The sequence below is a fragment of the Brachionichthys hirsutus genome, chromosome 14 (genome assembly GCF_040956055.1).
Source record: "Brachionichthys hirsutus isolate HB-005 chromosome 14, CSIRO-AGI_Bhir_v1, whole genome shotgun sequence".
Lineage (NCBI taxonomy): Eukaryota > Metazoa > Chordata > Actinopteri > Lophiiformes > Brachionichthyidae > Brachionichthys > Brachionichthys hirsutus.
In genome coordinates this window covers 6,183,452-6,201,167 of record NC_090910.1, presented here as the reverse complement: position 1 = coordinate 6,201,167, position 17,716 = coordinate 6,183,452, and the positions used below count along the sequence as shown (strand labels likewise).

General features: G+C 43.1%; 1 protein-coding gene across 1 annotated transcript in view; it reads right to left on the bottom strand.

The window, feature by feature from the left end:
• Nucleotides 1-7,868: 7,868 nt before the first annotated feature.
• The window catches only part of ctnnd2a (catenin (cadherin-associated protein), delta 2a), a 147,328-nt gene continuing 137,480 nt past the window's right edge, over nucleotides 7,869-17,716 (bottom strand). The window contains exons 22-26 of the mRNA XM_068748223.1: nucleotides 12,719-12,845; nucleotides 9,900-10,031; nucleotides 9,318-9,398; nucleotides 8,080-8,206; nucleotides 7,869-8,001 (exon numbers count right to left, since the gene is read on the bottom strand). Of these exons, the coding sequence (XP_068604324.1) occupies nucleotides 7,869-8,001; nucleotides 8,080-8,206; nucleotides 9,318-9,398; nucleotides 9,900-10,031; nucleotides 12,719-12,845 (600 nt within the window). The remainder of the gene's footprint in view (nucleotides 8,002-8,079; nucleotides 8,207-9,317; nucleotides 9,399-9,899; nucleotides 10,032-12,718; nucleotides 12,846-17,716) is intronic.

Genomic DNA, 17,716 nt, shown 5'->3' with positions numbered 1-17,716 from the left:
TGATACGAATTCTGACTTCGTTCCCAGAACTCTGACCTTATTCTCGGGATTTATTTTTAAATTTATTCTTAGAATTGTGACTTTTTCCTCTTGCAAAAAGTAATAGTGTATATCTCTAAGACTTCTGTGTGAATTTAATGTTAGACTTATAAACAAATAAATGCCTCAACCAGCCTCATTATCTTTGTCATCCCATGAAAATAGTATTACATACATTACAAGTACCTCAAAAAATGCAATGAAGTACGAGCTCCTGTGTTATTCTCTACATCGACTGAGTCGGACCATCAGCAGAGTTGATGCTCACTGTGCAAAGGACCACTCTGTATTTTTTGTTAAGTGTATGTGAGTTATTTATTGATATTTTAGAATACAGATGCAATCAGACAATGTTTGTTGTCTCGTTTACAAGACAACAAACATACATACAAACACACACATGCACTCAGACAGGCTGCTGATGAGCACTGACTTTTGGGAGTAGAAATGTGGGCCGAGCAACACATTAGTCAAAGTGAAAGAGTCTTTTTGGCAGGGCATTGGTGTTAACAACCAATCAAAAGGCCAAGTCGGAACCCAGTCTGCTTGTAAAATGATGCATTTTGATGTCTAATTAAAACTTTTGTACTTGGATAAATCTTATTTAACGAGTTGTTTAAGTTCATTGAAATGACAGCCATACTCTATGTTTTCTCTACACACTGTCGACAATCTCATTCACAGAGTGTTTAAAAATAATAATTCTGTCAGTAATCCTCACTGGCCAAGAATGTGGTAACCCGATCTACCGTCTGATTTGATCTCTGCATATAATTCAGTGGGTCTGATTCATATCTGAACTTATATAGCGTGATTGTCTTCACAAAGCGCTGAGACATCAATATGTGTCAACAGACGGGACTTCAAACAAATGGAAGTAGCTGAGTAACTAAGAAGACTATAATGACATCACTATGACATCATGACAACCTTTGTCCATTATTACAGACATTAACTCCAGAGCAAGGTGAATAATTGTAAACAGTAAAAACCAATTTCAAGTAAAGTATTTCCAACAGCCCAAAAACCATCCTAGTCAGCAGCGTGTATCTCGTTGGGTGGCTTTTTATCTGTTGTTGCACGCAACCACACATGCATGTATGTGTAGATATGTGTGGCCACTAGATGGAAGGATGCAGCTTTCCTAAAGGAGGGAATCAGCTCCAGATGTGCATCATGCCCTGCAGAACAAAGCTCAGCATGTCCCAGAAAAACTGAAGAGTCACTGCTAGAAACGGCACAACCCCGAGACAAAAGACAAATGCAGAGCTCTTTTGTGTCCCCCTCCTTCCACCCTTTTTTGTGCTTCTCATCCTTTCTGTCTGACATGCAAACACAAAATCAAGCGAGAGGGAGGCTGTTCATTAATCAAGCTGCAAATGCATGGCACACATTCAAACCGCCACAGGTGAAATCCTCTTCAGAAGTCAGTGATCTCAACACCTGCCCATGGCTGATATGATTCTCTTTTTCTCCTCCTCTCTCTCTCTCTCTCTCTCTCTGTGTGTCTTCCCTGGGCCTTTGAGAGGAGCACTCTCAGAGACGGCTTACAGAGAGACAGAATGAGGACGTCACAGGTGAGTGAATTTGCTTAAACTGACAGGTGTGCACACACAGAGACATGCAGAAGGTTTCACACACATGCATGAGACATATACATGCACTGTCGCGCACACACACACACACACAGACGCAGCTCTGTGGGCGCCATCTGGGGCCGCTACAGCGGCTCTATAACACATGAATAACCAAGACTTTTTCTCTAAGGCGTTGACTATTCATCACCTGACGGTGCCTTATGGTGTGTATGTGTGTGTGTGCGTTACAGTATGTGCATGTGACAGAGAATCATCCATATCAGCATACTCTTAATCGTATTGTCCATGACATCATATCCAAGCTGAACCGGGGTGGGGAGTGAGGACAGGGAAATGAGGAAGTGGTATAAAAAGCAGACTGATCATAAATAATGAGACGCCGCATTAATCCCTGTAGATGGGCCCTCTGCGCCCTTGTTCTCTTTTACAAGGGTCAAAAATCACTTTGGAAACAATACATCCAGAGCTTAATTTTGCTTTTACTAAAGTTTGACGTACAATGTTGGGGGGGGGGGGGGCATTTTTCCAGCTGCCTCAAGATTGGGAGCATCTGAGGTCACCGTCGTTTTAATTGCACCACAGAGACATCTGAGGGCAAAATACTTCCTCCTGCATGGCTTAGGTGTTATTGATGGATTCGGTTCAGTACGATGAAAGGTGTCCCCGGCTGCGCTTTGTTCTGCATACTGGATCGAATTCAGTGGCAGCTCTGTTAATAAAGTAAACACCTTTCTTGAATTGCCCCCTGTGCTCAAGTTTATGCTGAGCAGATTCCGCCGAGGAGTTGTTCACAAAGCAGTAAAACCATCGCTTAGCCAACGTGCAGAGAGGGATGGAGAGTTCAAGTTCAAGTTCTTTATTTTGTTGCTCATAATATACACTTGGGCTGCATGTGAAAGGAATGATGTTCTCCACGCCAACAAAACATAAATTTAAAAACAAGATGAAAAACAGATATCTAGAAAGAAAGCCAAGGTCTAATCAGTGGGGACGTCAGTGAGAGAAAACATGATGTGAATATACAAAACATTCATCTGTGAAAGAAGAAGACCAGAAACTCACATAAGATCCCATGGTGCTCACAATATCACTAGAATTAGAAATGATCCTGCATCGGTCTTGTGTTTAAACTTGAAAGGTTTTTTCACCGCCGTCCCAAACTATTGATGTTTATGTTCAATAAACATCAATAGTTTCCTGTTTAAGGAGTAACATGAATAATTACCTTCAAAGCAAGAAAGAAACTTTCTCTGCAACAGCGACTTGAATAATGAAAGGACTTACTGTTTTGTTTATCAAAGTGTCGGTCACAATTTCCTTTTATTAGATGATCCTCACCTGTAAACAGGATTTCTCTGGGTATATGCAAATGAAAAATAAAAAAAATAAAATGAAAACAATTGTGATGCGTTCAGAACTACTTCAACTGCAGCGATTGATTTTGAAAATGGCCTTAACACCACCAGCCACCTGTTGCTGGGAGGGGCGGGAGGGCATCATTTCTTTTTATAACTAAAAAACAAATCTGAAGTTTTTTAGTTCATCCAAGATGTTGTTTCCTCGCACATCTGCTTCCTCTCACATACTTTGCTACAGAATTATTCCAGATGTTTCTTCATTAAATCTCCTACTACTCCCCCCTCCCCCCCTCCACAATTGCGTCTGTGTCTCCTCCATCCAACTTTTCCACCTTCCTTCTCCTTCAAGCTCCACCATTCCTTCTCCTTCCCTTTTAGATGAGAGCATTCATTTCTCAAGGTCTATCTGTGACACACAGTGGCTCCACTGAGGCACACTTTTCCTTAAACACAAATTGATTTCATGCTCAAGCCCTTGGCATATAAATCAAGGAAGCCCCACCTGCTCCACACTAGTGTCTGTCTCCTGCTTCTTTCCCTCTCACCGTGTCTCCTGTTCTTCCTTTCCCGTCCTTTACGGCGCAGTGACGACACGCGCATACATTTCAATATTCGCACACCTTTGAGCTGGGCAGGCCGTGACGCCTGAAACGAGAGCTGTGAGATTTAGTGAGAGAAAGCTAGAGGACAGGGAGTGAGACATTGAAGGCCAGAGGCATACACAGGGTGGAACGGGGCAGTTTCCAGAAAAATGCTGTGCGTAAGAAAATTGAGGATTTATTTTCACGCCACATTAAGTTACACCAGCATTCCACTGAGGGAGTGTGTGTTCAGACTCCATTGTGAAGGCTAGTAATCAATGCAGTGAAGTTTTTCCAACTCAAAAATGCATTTATCAAAAGAGGGGAGGGGAGGGGCGAAGGAGAGGGGGACATGAATTCCAATGGGTTGGAACAAATGCTTCTACTTCAAGCTCAGCTTCATTTATTTAATATGCTTCAAGTTTTATTCAGGCTTAGAATTGGTATGAGGATGAATGGGATCGGAGCTTAGGAGGCAACACAAAAGTGAACAAAAAATGATGAAAATAGCAAAGTAGGAATTTCCATTACGGCGCCTTTAATGTCGGCCCTGTCATTAGTGTCACAATGAAGGCCGGTGGTTGTAGGAGTCATTCCATTGGTTTTACATGTCTGTATTTTCATTATTAACACCACTCCTGTCACTCTGGGACATGATGATCACAGGGAGACATTAAGCCCCCCTGTCGTGGTTACACATGCCCCACAATACTACACTGTATAAAATACATGAGCTCTGCAGCATCTGAAAGGGGTCATTATCAGCGCCATTATCTGAGGCATTGTCATACAGCATACTCCTCCACTGCCTGTCAGTCAAGTCCTGAGAGGAAAGGAGAACAGATGATGGCATCATGATGTTAACAGTGTTTCCATGCAGTCACGGAGAAAACGGGTAAATTGTCAGTGTAAAAGTGATCTGAATTTATTGACATCGGTTTCATTGTGCTGCATGTCTGATGCTTGTGTGCATGTGTATTATCCTTACATTATATGTGCCTTTAATCGGACTTTAGGACGCTGGAGTATCCATATAAAAGTGGTGATTAGCATATGGGAGCAACATAGAAATGGATAATAAATGTTTCACAATGTTTTTCCAGTGTCAAATAGAATTTAACAGAGGAGATATTAAATGTGAGAACACAAGGAAGCAGGAAATCGACAGAACACTGATGATATTCACATGAAGTTTGCATGAAATGCTGCCAATGTGTTTAGTCTATGCAAGTAAAGTGACAAAAGCAGGAGAAGCTCAACCAACGTATGTTCAGCACCATCATTATGGCGTAGAGAAATACGCGTAAGGGCACTAGTGGCTTAAATACATTATGTAGTCACTTGCTGGCAGTCAGGCTACAATTCAGCTATTTATTTATGCAGACATTTTTTTTGAATGCTTCAAAAGACTGTTTCAAGGTCAAGGCCCAATATTTGAACAACCGGGACAATTCCTGGTGCTCAGGCTTCTTAAGAATTCCTACAGGGAGTGCCCCCCCCCCCCCCCTCCCCTCTTTTAATTTTAGTCAGATCATTTTAATCCATATTCTTTGCAATTTTGTGGATTTCTGCAGCTTTGGGGTTTCTGGAACAACTTCACTTTCTTTCAGGGTGCATGCTTATGGGAATACATGTGCAGTATTAGGAGCATCTTCATTTTTAGACCAATTTTGTGGAGCCGATATTACCAACTCAGTCTGTAAAACATATTTTGCTATCGTTTTTAATATCCAGGGAAATAATGCATGTTTCTTTATTAGACCCTTAATTAGATCATGGCAATGCTTTAAGAGGCTAATATGATAAAGTGTCTCTAAACACAACAGAATTAACACTCATAATTTCTGAAACCAGGTTTGTGGATGATAATGTTTTTGCACACTGTCCCCTTCCACCTTCCTATCTATTTATCTATCAAAAGTGCAAAAAACCTGATTAGATCCACATGGATCCCTGAACAACTTCGTCAGCTGATTTAACCGATTAAAAGTGGAAAGAAAGATTTCCAAAGTCTTGAAATAAAGAGCAAAACATGAGAACATGAGAAATCTATCGGTTCACCAACATCATACGACACATTCACTTTTCCAGGTGAGAAAATCTCCTTATATGCAGGGCTGTGGATGCAGGAAATGACACACATGCTCAGACATGGAATTTCAACAATAGTGCAGACGATGATGTTTGATTGCAAAGAGTTTTTTTTTTTTTTTTTTATTTCATCTTGTGTTCAAGTACGGTCCTCACTCAGCAAGGTCATCTAAGAAGCATGGACACACAATAACACACAACTCGCACCAGAGCTTGAGCATCTTCAGGTGGGATTTCTCTTTTGTCTCGATGAGCGGCGGGTACGGGGGGGGGGGGGGGGGGGGGGCAGTGTCAGCAGCTTCCACGTTTAGGCCAAGTGAACAAGAGTCCCGTTTTACATCATATAATCGTTTTTTTTTCCTCCGCGAAAACATGTGTTGCATTTAGTGACACTGACATCTGCACATAAAAATTCTATATATATATATATTTATATTCATAGATTTGTCAACATTTCCTTCTGGTGATTCTTACCTTGGTTTTTCATGTTGTAAAACTGGACAAACTGTATGAATGCCTTGTTTGGACACTGATTTTTACAGAAACACACACGCGACAGAGGCATACTCACACTGCTACACACACGCATGCATAGATACTCTCGCTCAAGTACATGTTCGCATACAGGTCACACGTTCTGTCACATACAGGTACGTGCATACCGATGCACACACACACACACACACACACACACACGCACACACACACACGCTCAGCCAACACAGAGGCAGGTCTGTACATCTATGACAGGCAGAGTTACTCTTGATCCCCAGCGATAGTTACGGTTTCACCTGATCAAAATACGAGAAAGCAAAAGTTACAAACAGCAGAGGCAGTCATCCAGTCTTTGTCTCGAAACCTAGACAGAATGTCCTTTTAAAGTCCTTCGGGACGGGCCCACGGGTTGTCACACTTTGGCACAATCTTTCTCTTTATCTGTACTGCACACCGAGGTGCACAATATCCATGGTGGCTCTATTTCGATGGATCAGTGTCTACGCACAAGTGATGCTGAGGAAACCAAGGAAAGGTGACATCGTCAAACATATCAGTTTCCCCAAAGGAAAAGACGACCCCTCACAAAGACAGAGACTGTGCTCTAAACATACACATTATTTTTTTTTAGGCAGTGAAAAAGCACGTCTGATTTGGGTCTCCGTTGATTGTGAGCCGATGCCGCTCTGCTGATACAAGCTTTTCCTGCTGAACCGAATTCACTTGATGGGGAGCGGAAAAACATAAACGCTGCAAGGTCTCCTCTCTGTCTCGGAGAAAGGTGAAGCAAAGGTGTCCCCTGACATCCATCCTGATGGTGTTTGATCGTTTTAGCTTCGCAATTTTGCTTATTTTTTGTTGTTGTTGCTGTGGCCACATCAAAAACGTGTGTAATATACACATTATAACATCTTGGAACTGTACACAGAAAATTAAAAAAAAAAAATACATTTGAAAGTGAAACTTTAGAAAAGTACGAATCAATAAAAGATGCAAAATAATTCTGAAAAAAATATGACATTCCTTGAAAATAAACTCAGCAGCCTCTGTCGGCAGCAAGGCCTTTGCAACAGAAACATAGGGAATAAATAAAAGCAGTGCTATGCTTGTGAAATGGTAAACGTCTGCTTCTTGTCTTGTGCTCGCTGTGCTTTCATATTTTTCTGTGCTTTATTTCTCTTGTTGGGTTCATATGTCATATTTCCCTTTCCTTTCTCTGTCTTCAACAAAAGGCCAGGCCACTTCCTGCTCCTTCAGATTAAGAGCTCACCCTCATCTGCTCCCCATTATTTCTTGGTCCCATCTCTCTCTTCCTCTCCGCCGTCTCCACCTGGTCGTTCTTTCTCTACTCCTCTTTCTGCATTCCCCTTCCCCCTCCTCTTTTATCTACTCTCACCAGTTCAATGGAGCCGACTTTGATGAAATAAAGTGATCTGAAAGCAAAAGGAAAATGTCTGGCATGCACATGCACAAGCTCTCTTTGTCACTAGACCTGCCTTCACTTCATATCCACATTTAGCTCCGCCTTCCTCTTTGCTTCAAAGAACAGAATTGTCCTGCTGTTGGCTTCAAGTTCGTGTTCTCTCATGCCGCTTGCTGTCACCTTGTGTTAATCTGCTATTGATCGCTTCCAAAAATAACCCCTTTCACACACGCACACTCAGAATCTCTGTTGCCCTCCCCGCCCCCCCATCATCATGATTTAACTAGACCCACGAGTCCGGCGAGGCCGGGTAGTGGCTGGTCTCGTAGTTGAGTTCGCTGTATGGCCGAGAGGCTGAGTAGAAGTCTACATAGTTGCCGGTGGACTTGAGTCCCAGATGCATGCGCAGGTCTTCCCGCGGGTCTCGGGGCGGTCCAGTGGCACTCGGGGGCTGTTGGGGTTGGGCCTGAGGCTGGGCCTGCGCCTGCAGCTGGGATGGAGGAGGTGGAGGTCCCTGGTCCTCATAGTAGACTTCGTCAAAACTCCGGCTCTGGCTGTGAGGTGGAGGCTGCGGAGGCTGAGGCTGAGGGAAGGAAGGAGGGGGAGGGTAGGGTTCGTAGTCTTTTAGCACAACGGTTGATGGGCTGTCCTGCTGGGGCTGTGGGGGCACGACCAAGGGCTGGGCTGGAGCCTGAAGGGGAGGAGTGGGGGAAAATACGGTAGTGGGTTGGCAACGAGGTACAGTGGTCAGCAGGGATGAAGAAGAGGAAGAGATAAAGGTGGGGAGGAGAGAAGGTAAGAGGTAAGGAGTGAGCACATGGAGAGGAAGGGACTGAGAGGCAGGCATCACGGCCCCGGCAGGGATTGGTTGGGAAGGGACTCATGCTCGGATTGCTCTATTCCATGCATGTGCTGAAGGGGAAGCGTATCCTAACTCTCACAGCCGAGCTGTGTGTGCTGCCCGACAAAGCCAAAGTGCAATATGTGACGAAAACATCTTCTGTTTTTCTTTCACCAAGTGTAAGACTAAAAACCAAAAAAGCCTGCTGTCTCAAAAGATGCGGCAGCAGAACGACACTGTAGAGAACACATGGAACGTTTGACTGGGGCAGATACTGCACTTTGCCTCTGTAGGACAGTGTGGGCATGCATGCTTCTGTGTGATATGTGTAGAACCCCTTTGCAAACACAACTAGTCCAGTTTAAGCAACGCCGCTAACGCCAAAGCTTGTCTCCAGACAAAGAGAGTCACACATTGATTATGCATCTACTACAGATGATCAAGAAGCTTCCTGGAATCATTTTCCAAGTCAAAGACTTTGATGCTCTCTGTCCCCCCCCCCCCCCCCCCCCCCCTCTTCCCCAGCAGAGTCACTGAGCAGAAAAAAATAATTAGCGCAATCAACCACGGTAATGGTTTTAATTGTGAGTCAAGTGTGGTCCACAGGTTGCCATGGTTTGACGCTACCTGAACTGAGGCTGCGTCTCTATTGCACACTCTGCCAGAGTATCTCTTATCACAGTGAGACACCTTCAGTGTGTGTGTGTGTGTGTGTGTGTGTGTGTGTGCCTCTTCCATCAGGCTGCTATCTCTCCTAATAACCACCTTGTCATGACAGCATATGGCAATTTGTGAGAGCCCTGATGACATGTACGCAATGTTAAGAGCTGCCATACTGGCATTTGACACTGTGTACACATAAAAGTGTAGGATATTTATAGACCTATAAACCCACCTGATTTTGCTTGATATCATCGCTGGCTGTCAGGTAGGAGTTTCGGAACAATGTAGAAGTCCCGCAGGATACGTGAACTGGAAGGATGGGAGAATAGAAAAGAGGAGAAGGATAATGTGATTAATGCAAATAAAGGATAAAGAAAAATAGTGTCACATTTACTGCTACTAATAATAATTCAAAGACAAAACAAAGTAAAAACTGTGGGAAACTCCATTATTGGCTTAATAATAATAAAAAAAAGCCAAATTAAAGTCCAAGTCTTCCTGCAGCTTGTCTGGAAGTTTGTCAATTAGTCTGTGCCTCTTGGCCTCAAGAGAACAGAAGAGAAAGACAAAAAAGAGAGGGAGAAAGAGTGAAACAACAGAAAAGACACAAACAGTTAAAGACAAACACAAAGGAAGTGAGACAGACAGAAAAACAATCACAGTGTGGAAAGATCAAACTAAAACTCAAAAGACACGAGGATAGCACGACAAGACAAAATAGAAGAGAAAGAAAGATAACGATGGAAATGTTTGACTACTGTCTGTCTCTCCATCTCTCTCTCTCTCTCTCTCACACATACATACACACACCTGCCATGCCATCTTTCCGGGATGTGTGCTCCCCTTTGTTGCTATGGAAACCAGCATTAGTTGCCGTGGAATCGTAGTCCATCTTGCGTTCCTTCAGATTCATCATCTCTCTGGGGGAAGCTGGAGCACTTGCTACACACACACACACACACACACACACACACAATAATGACCAATAAAGTCAGAAGAGCATGTGCTGTCATAGTTTGCATCCATAAATGTGTGACTGAATATGTTTGTGTGTGTGTGCATGCGTGCGTGCGCCTTGGCCTTTCAAGGTGCACAGGCATTCATCATTTTGTTAGTCAGCTTGAAGGGTCACCTCCATGTTAAAGGACTGAAATCATCCACACAAACGTTTTGGGCAGCGTTTTGATGCATACATTCCACATCTGACACATAAAATCAGAGATTACGTACTGTTGCTGCAAGAATTAGGCCCTACGTCTAAGACAATGTGACTAAAATGCATGATGGACACTTAAATGTGGTTTGTGTCCATTGCTGGGCCACTGAGACAGTCTCCAGACTGTCAAGACACGAGCGTCTCTGGCAGCATGAAACACAGAGTCTGGCAGAACCTATGGCTTCGTAGGAATTTAATACAAGTCAATGATGTATTATCAAGCGTCTGAAAATGCCATCAGTGTATTAACAGGGACAAGCATGCTGCCGTCGCTACGAGACAATTTTAAAGAAGACTACAGAAGACTTAATGAGCATTTCATCTCATGCTGCAGCATTTGAAGTTCAACATCATCATCCTCAGACATATTACATTGTCACTTTCTCAAACTTTGAAAGTCGATCTGTTTTTAGTCACACTTAAATTTGAAACCTCATGCATTCCCATGTGCAGCCAATCAACAACGCAAACACACACACAAACACACACGTGAGGGTGACCCTACATGCATAATGCACATGCTGTGTTTTTGCCCTGTTTGTTCTCACGCATTCAGCAGCTCAGAATGTAATCCCCATATAGTATCGTACATAAAGTGCTTACTCAGTCCCTGCTATCAGGATGCAGTGAATTCCCAGAATCTAGATGTCTGTGAACTCAGCACCTTCAGGCTGCTTAGCTCGGCATTCCTATAATTAACTACCTAACTACAGTATGTACAGTATAGGAGTTGATTTCTTTTACACAACAAATGTTATCGCAAGGCAATTTCCACAACGAGTGGGTCGAGATCCAATTTCTTAAAATTCTACAGACACCCATCAGTTCTCCAATGAGAAAGTGTCTGTATCCAACATATGGAGGATAATCTACACCCTCAGAGGTGAGAGTCATAGATGACTGTAGATATTGGAAGGACACAAAGATCAATACTCAATATGTGTGTGACTATACAGTAATCTCTCTCTCTCTCACACACACACACACACACAGTAAACACAACTCGCCGGTTATGAGAGAGAACCACTCCCGGTTGCACAGTCACATTAAAACTCAATATCCCACGCGTTTGTTCTCCTCGGCTGTGATGCTTTAGTAATAATAGCAGCAAGGTAAACCACACAGCCAGAGAAGAAGAGGGAGGGAAGAGCTGCAGGCTTTCAGAATGTTTTGACACTTTTGATTTGTAATTCGTAGATATGTCAACGCTGCTGCGGAATCCATTAAGGTGGATGTTCAAATGTGTCAAACTCCCCCCCAAGGACTGTATTATGCTTACTGCAGGGACCTGACTCCAAACTGCTGGATATGAGAGACGTGTTGTGTCTGTGCAAAACACAGCTGGACTCCTGCGGGAGGCACAAAGGATGCAAAGGTCTCTCTCTCCCTTTTTTTTTTATCTCTCTCTCTCTGCCATCCTTACAGCCGGCAACCTTCCCTACGCCTTTTCCTCCAGCTCTGTCAGTTTTACGCCTTTCATTCTCTCTCTCTCTCTCTGCCTGCACGCCATCATTACTCCTTCTGCTTTGATCCATCTCAAAGGGGCCAGATTGCAGTCTGGAACATATGCAGAGAGGAGATAGAGACGCGCGTGGTTGTGTGCATGCATGCGCACAATAAGGCAGCCGGTATGAAGTGAGTGATCAGAGGAAGAGGTGAGGAGAAAGCAGGATTACTGCAAATAGGAAAATGGGGAGAGTCAAATGTGTCATTTCCAGCCATTTTCCATTTAGCCCAGCTCCAAGAGTGCGCCACAGAAAAATATGATTTTATTTAATGCACAATCATCTCAGAACTTTTTTTTATTTTCAGCGTCGCCCAGCCAAAGTCAAATCCTCATCCTTCATGTGTTCCTCGCTGCATTAACCATCCCTCAATCCCTAATTCTCAGAGTCTCCTTGCTTTTCTCTTTATCTTCCTGTTTATGCTCTCTCTCTCTCTCTCGCTCTCCCTCCCTCTCCCTCTTTTAGCCGGGTCCTTGAAGACCTCTCTAAGCGGATCGGAAGGAAAAGTACTTTTCTGCCTCATCAGCTCGCTAAGCCCAGTGAGGAGATAGCACAGCTAAAGGCTCTTCACTATTGATGCTAACAGCTAATGGTAATGTGCCCTTTGCTGAGCATGAAGGCCAGTGGGCTCAAGCTAAAGGCTAACGATAATCATACTTCACAGCATTGAAGCCTGTGGGTGTCGACGAGGACCGACGCTAGCAGCTATTCAGCCCTGGAGTAAGAACGGATCGATGGTCAGAATTAGAATCCACGTGTGTCCTTCATCCTCTGGTTGTGCCCTTTAACCCGGATCTGCATTTAAAAATAAATAAATGCTGATACAAATCCACCCGTTTATCGACTTAAAAATGAACCGCGTTGCCCAGAAAGTTTCCATCAAAGTTTTCCTCCGTCGTGTTCCTCACCAGAGCGGTTGTTTGGGGACGATCGGACCGGAGAGACGGAGGGAGTTCGTGAGGAGGAGTAGGGCCTCTGTCTGTCTCTCTCTATCGTCGAGGCAGAGCCCACAAAGTGATACTGGGAGTAACCATCCTGCAAAAAACAAAACACAGCAAATCAAGGAAGAAACTGGTTACTGTTTGGCCATAATTTGCTGTCTCACTGTAGCAAAAGTTTCCATTTAGCAACCACACACAATAACGGGAGAAACGTTTAGCGCCACTCCACTCACCGCACTCTTGTGCATCTCATTCGGGACAGACTGGTCCTCAGTTATTTTTATTTTATTTTTTTGTACACTGCATTTCCACATTTGTTTCGTCAGTCAGTTCTTTGTGCAACCATTGTTCAGTTTTCATTTGTTGCCTTGTCCTATGTCAATTTGGCAATAAATATTTGCCTATTACATTGTTGCCATAGTATTTCTTATTCTTACATTCAATGACTTAAAAATATCAAACTTTGCTTTGTAAGTAAGCTCACTTTTGATTGAAGAAAAAAAAAGACATTTCTGTTTGTTTTGTTGTGCGAACATTAAAATGATGAGCGGTTTGTGTAATAAGTCTGTTTAACTGCGTAAAGCTGTGATTGGATCAAAGCCCCGTGCATGAAATATAATTAAGTCAACAACTATTACAGGACTGGAACAAAATTCCATTTAGCATCAAAATAATTGGCTGCCTCTGAAAGCCAAACACAAACAGATGATTAAAGGTGATGGAGACGTGTTGCATCATTGCTTTAGTTTAGTGGTTCACGGGTCACACGGCTGAGACTGCGAGTAGCAAAGAGTAAATCATTCCAGAACAGTTAGGAAGGGGAGGCGGCAGAGATGGGGAGCAGGAGGAGGAGCAAAGAAAAGAAGACAAATTTAACAAGAGCAAGAAAGAGGAGGGGGAGAAATGATGGTAAGGATATCAGGGAGGAGAGCGGTGGCACGAGGGAGGAGAAGAGTTGGTAAGAAATGGGCGTGGGCTGAAGTGAGAACAGTTCCACGCCCTCCCTCGACTCTTATTATCTGGTGCAACGCTGAGAGATAATAGAAAGGCAAATCCTGGCAGCCTGCTAAGTACTCGCCAGTCTCCACCCTCTCTCCTTCATTTCCACTTCCTCTCCTCTCTCATTCACTCTGCTTTACACCCTCTTTCTCCTTGCCCCCCCCCCCCCCCCCCCAACACATCTCATTATGAGCCATGTAACCCCCCCCTCCCCGGTGCAATGGACTGCTGTGCCACTGGGCGCTGTCAAACTGTCACGCTGCTCAAATGAACATCACCGCTGAATCTTGAGAGATGAATGTATTTTGCGGATAGGTGGGTGAGGTCGGCTGTCCATGAATGGGCTCTGGGAATGATCCACTTGGGTCCTCAGAGTGATTCCAAGGAAAATGAGGAAAACCTCTACTCTGTAATAATTTCATCCACATGAATGATCACGACTGGAGACGGGAGCGTAGCAGTGAATATATAGAAATTCATTTAAATGGATGTTATGGCCGTAAAATCGACATCACACGCATCAAAGAAATGTATGCCTTGAATGCAGCTTTGTTCCTATTTTTTTCCCTAAAAATCAATTCATTCAAAACCATCTGGCGGTAATATATGATGTGCGTTCCTCATCAGCGTGACGTTTACGGGATATCAGTAAGAGCAACGATGCCTCATAATTCAGCCTCAAACGTCGTATCCGTAGGACATGTTTGGAACGGAACTAGAATTTAAAGTAAGTTAGTTCTGCGGGTTTGACGAGCGGAGCGCTAGTCTCTAATGTCTGGCCCACCAGCGAGTCTGAGGTTTAGGAGAGCTAATAAATATTAAGCCAACATTAAACTTTCATATGATAGCGGCAAGTCAAAAAACAACAACATTTTGCAACAGATTCAAAGTTATGTGCTTGTGCAATGTGAGCGTGCGCCGTGACGCCTCACGCCGTCGTAACCCGGCAACACGTCCCCACACACATCAGCTACAATTCCAATTTTCACCTTTTCTCCTCATTAACTCTTATTTTTTTGTTCCTTCTCCGTCCAACTCTTCCTCTGTCTCACACTCTCTGCTTTCAGCCTGTACTGTAAAAATTAAATGGTTGCCGGGGAACCTTTCTGCCTGTTGCTTTCGTCATCACTGGATCCTTAGTTGAAGGTCGTGCGACTGCGAGGTAAAAAGCAATTACTATACAACAAACGAAGTGTGTGTGTGTGTGTTACAGTTTAAAAATATATAAAAGGTTACACAAGATGACTGGTGGGGCCCCTCGGGGCCCTAGCAAACACTTAGCATCTCTGTTATTTCTCATTTCTTCATTCATCCTCTCTCTTTGTGTCCCACAGCTTTTTCACATTCATATTTACAGCTGTGAGCGCTTCAAACACCGATGACCTCTATATCCTCACAGGAATACTCTGCCTCTGACCTTTGCATTCTTTAGTTTTGGTTGCATATGATTTTTCCGATTCAGGAATTGACTTTTATTCGACCGATACATTCATTGTAAAAGGTTCTGAGTACTGCGGGAGTGCATGGGAGCTCTTCTTCTCTGCCTGTCTAAAGCGCTGCCGTTAGGCGCGTCTCCGAGAACCTCAACACACCCGCACTATTCTGTATCAAACTAAAGAAAACCTTGCGAGTCTGCATGTTTGAGCTATTGCCAAAGTAACCGATGCTCAATTTGTCACATTTTAATCATAAACTGTGAAACAGAACTATTGTAAATCAAATAACTAAATGATTACTCAACACCATTCATTAGAACTCCCTGGAGGCACTTAGTGAGTAATGCTTGTTTCATTACGATCAGAAGGTTTGTCAGTTGTTGCATCATGTTTCTGGCACTTCCAAATGCATTCATTTAATTTACAGGAACATGCTGAATAATATGCGTGCAGCAATCCTGCAGAGGACTGGCTTGTGCAACCAGTGACCTCACACATAGTTCCCACTTATATCACACAAACACACCCACAAAATGAATTACACACCCCTGGAACGTAAATCTGCCATGTGTGATAAACTTCTCTCTGATCCCCAGATCCCATCTGTCAGAAGTGTGTTTGTGTGTGTGTGTCTAAGAGAGAGAGAGAGAGAGAGCGAGAGAGTCTGATTAAATACCCAAGCTATATCATTTATCAAGCAATGAGGTTAGGGCAGCAGAAATCATCAGTTAAACAGGGATATGGCAAATTGTAATGCAGTAAAGGCACATTATGAACCTCTTAGTTCATGAATCTGTGCAGAACAGAGAGAGAGAGAGAGAGAGAGAGAGAGAGGTACATATTATGTGTCTTTTTATTTTATTTTTATTTTGCATCAATTGAGTAATTTATTTTTATTTTATGTCGATGATTTATGAACCAAGGACTTTCAACGGAAACAAGACCGCAAGGGCTTTTTTGGAATGCTCCTCTTAGACAGGATGTTTGACTGTACTTGTACTGTAATACATGCTACTGTTTGACTGTACTTGTGCTCTAACATTCTATCTAATAAATATATTCATCATCAACATCAGAGAGAGAGAGAGAGTGCATAGAACTGTGTGAGTGAGAGAGAGTGTTTGGGCCATTTCCTGTCCTTGCTTTCTATAGAAATCCCTGTTCAACAGTGATGCACATCATTTGTGTTTTGCTTAAAACATGACCTCACAGGAAAAGATTACTGCACACAAACACACACACACTGAGCAAGAACACATTCAGTCAAATAATCCAAATAAACTTGCGTAAAAGCAGAGATTTCCTGTACCCTGGAGACGTTCATACATGATTTATCCAAAAGCCAGACCGAGCATTGCTCCAAACGGATTTGAGTTTTGCTTTAATAATGACTGCTGCACCACTGATCTTTCAAGTCATCTCAGATGCTATTTTTATCGGAGGTTGCTGTTTATTTATGGGCCCCTCAACTTTTAATTTCAGGCCCCTGTTCTGTTGCGCTTCTCCTCTCTTCCTCCAAATCCCATGACACCGCTCTAGAAAGTGATTAACTCTTCTCTGACCAAATAACACACTTTCAAAGACACGCTCACACAGAAACAAACATGTGTACCCACATGCGTAACTTCAGTGGTGGTGAAAAGCGTGCTTCTCTCATTACTTTGAGACTTCAAAGCACACAAGTCTGCCGGCACATCTCACAGTGACTCATTATTGACCCAACATTTTCTCCTCTTTCCACATAGCTCAAACATGCTTTCTTTCAAAACTGTAAAAGTTTAAAGGATTTACCGCTTTTTCCCTCTCCTTCGACCTCCTCCTTTGCACACAAATATTTTGCAGAAACACCATCTGCACATTTGTCAAAATTGTATGTTAATCCTTTTTTGGATGGGCGGCTAACAGGATTTTAGCTGCACCCATGACATAATGAGGAATGCAAGGATACTTGCACCACAGTCACTCATTTCAAGCTCTGGACTCTGTTGATTAAGTCAAAGTGTGGTTTCGCTAAAAAGATAGTTTGTGTAGCATTTAATGAAACTTTGCAGAGGCAACAACAACGTCTGAATTGCATCATAAGATCAATGATACAAAAGTATGATGAATTGCAGGCAAATGACAACAGAACAGACTGAACACGATATCTTGTTTCAATTTCAGGTGGATGAATCAGTGTTTTTTTTGCTGTTACTGTGAACTGGAAAAAAAATAATTCTTCCTACAAAAGTTGTTTACATCGCATTGCATCAAATGAGACGGATGCAATACTCATTTTGTTCAAAATTTGTGGTCGTCAATCTTAAGATAGCTGCTTCCCCCCTTCAATATCTGTCTTTATTACATCCTGGTTTGGCAGAAAGGGCCTTTGAGGCAAAGATGTGTGAGGAAAAGAACAACAACTGAGCAATGAGGAAAGGAAAAAAAAAAATCTGAAATGAAACGACCTTTGTTGAGCCAAGTCCTTTATGTCTGTTCACTGGAATGCTGTGCCATCGAGCCGAGCGTAATGCTATCCAATGGCAGTGAT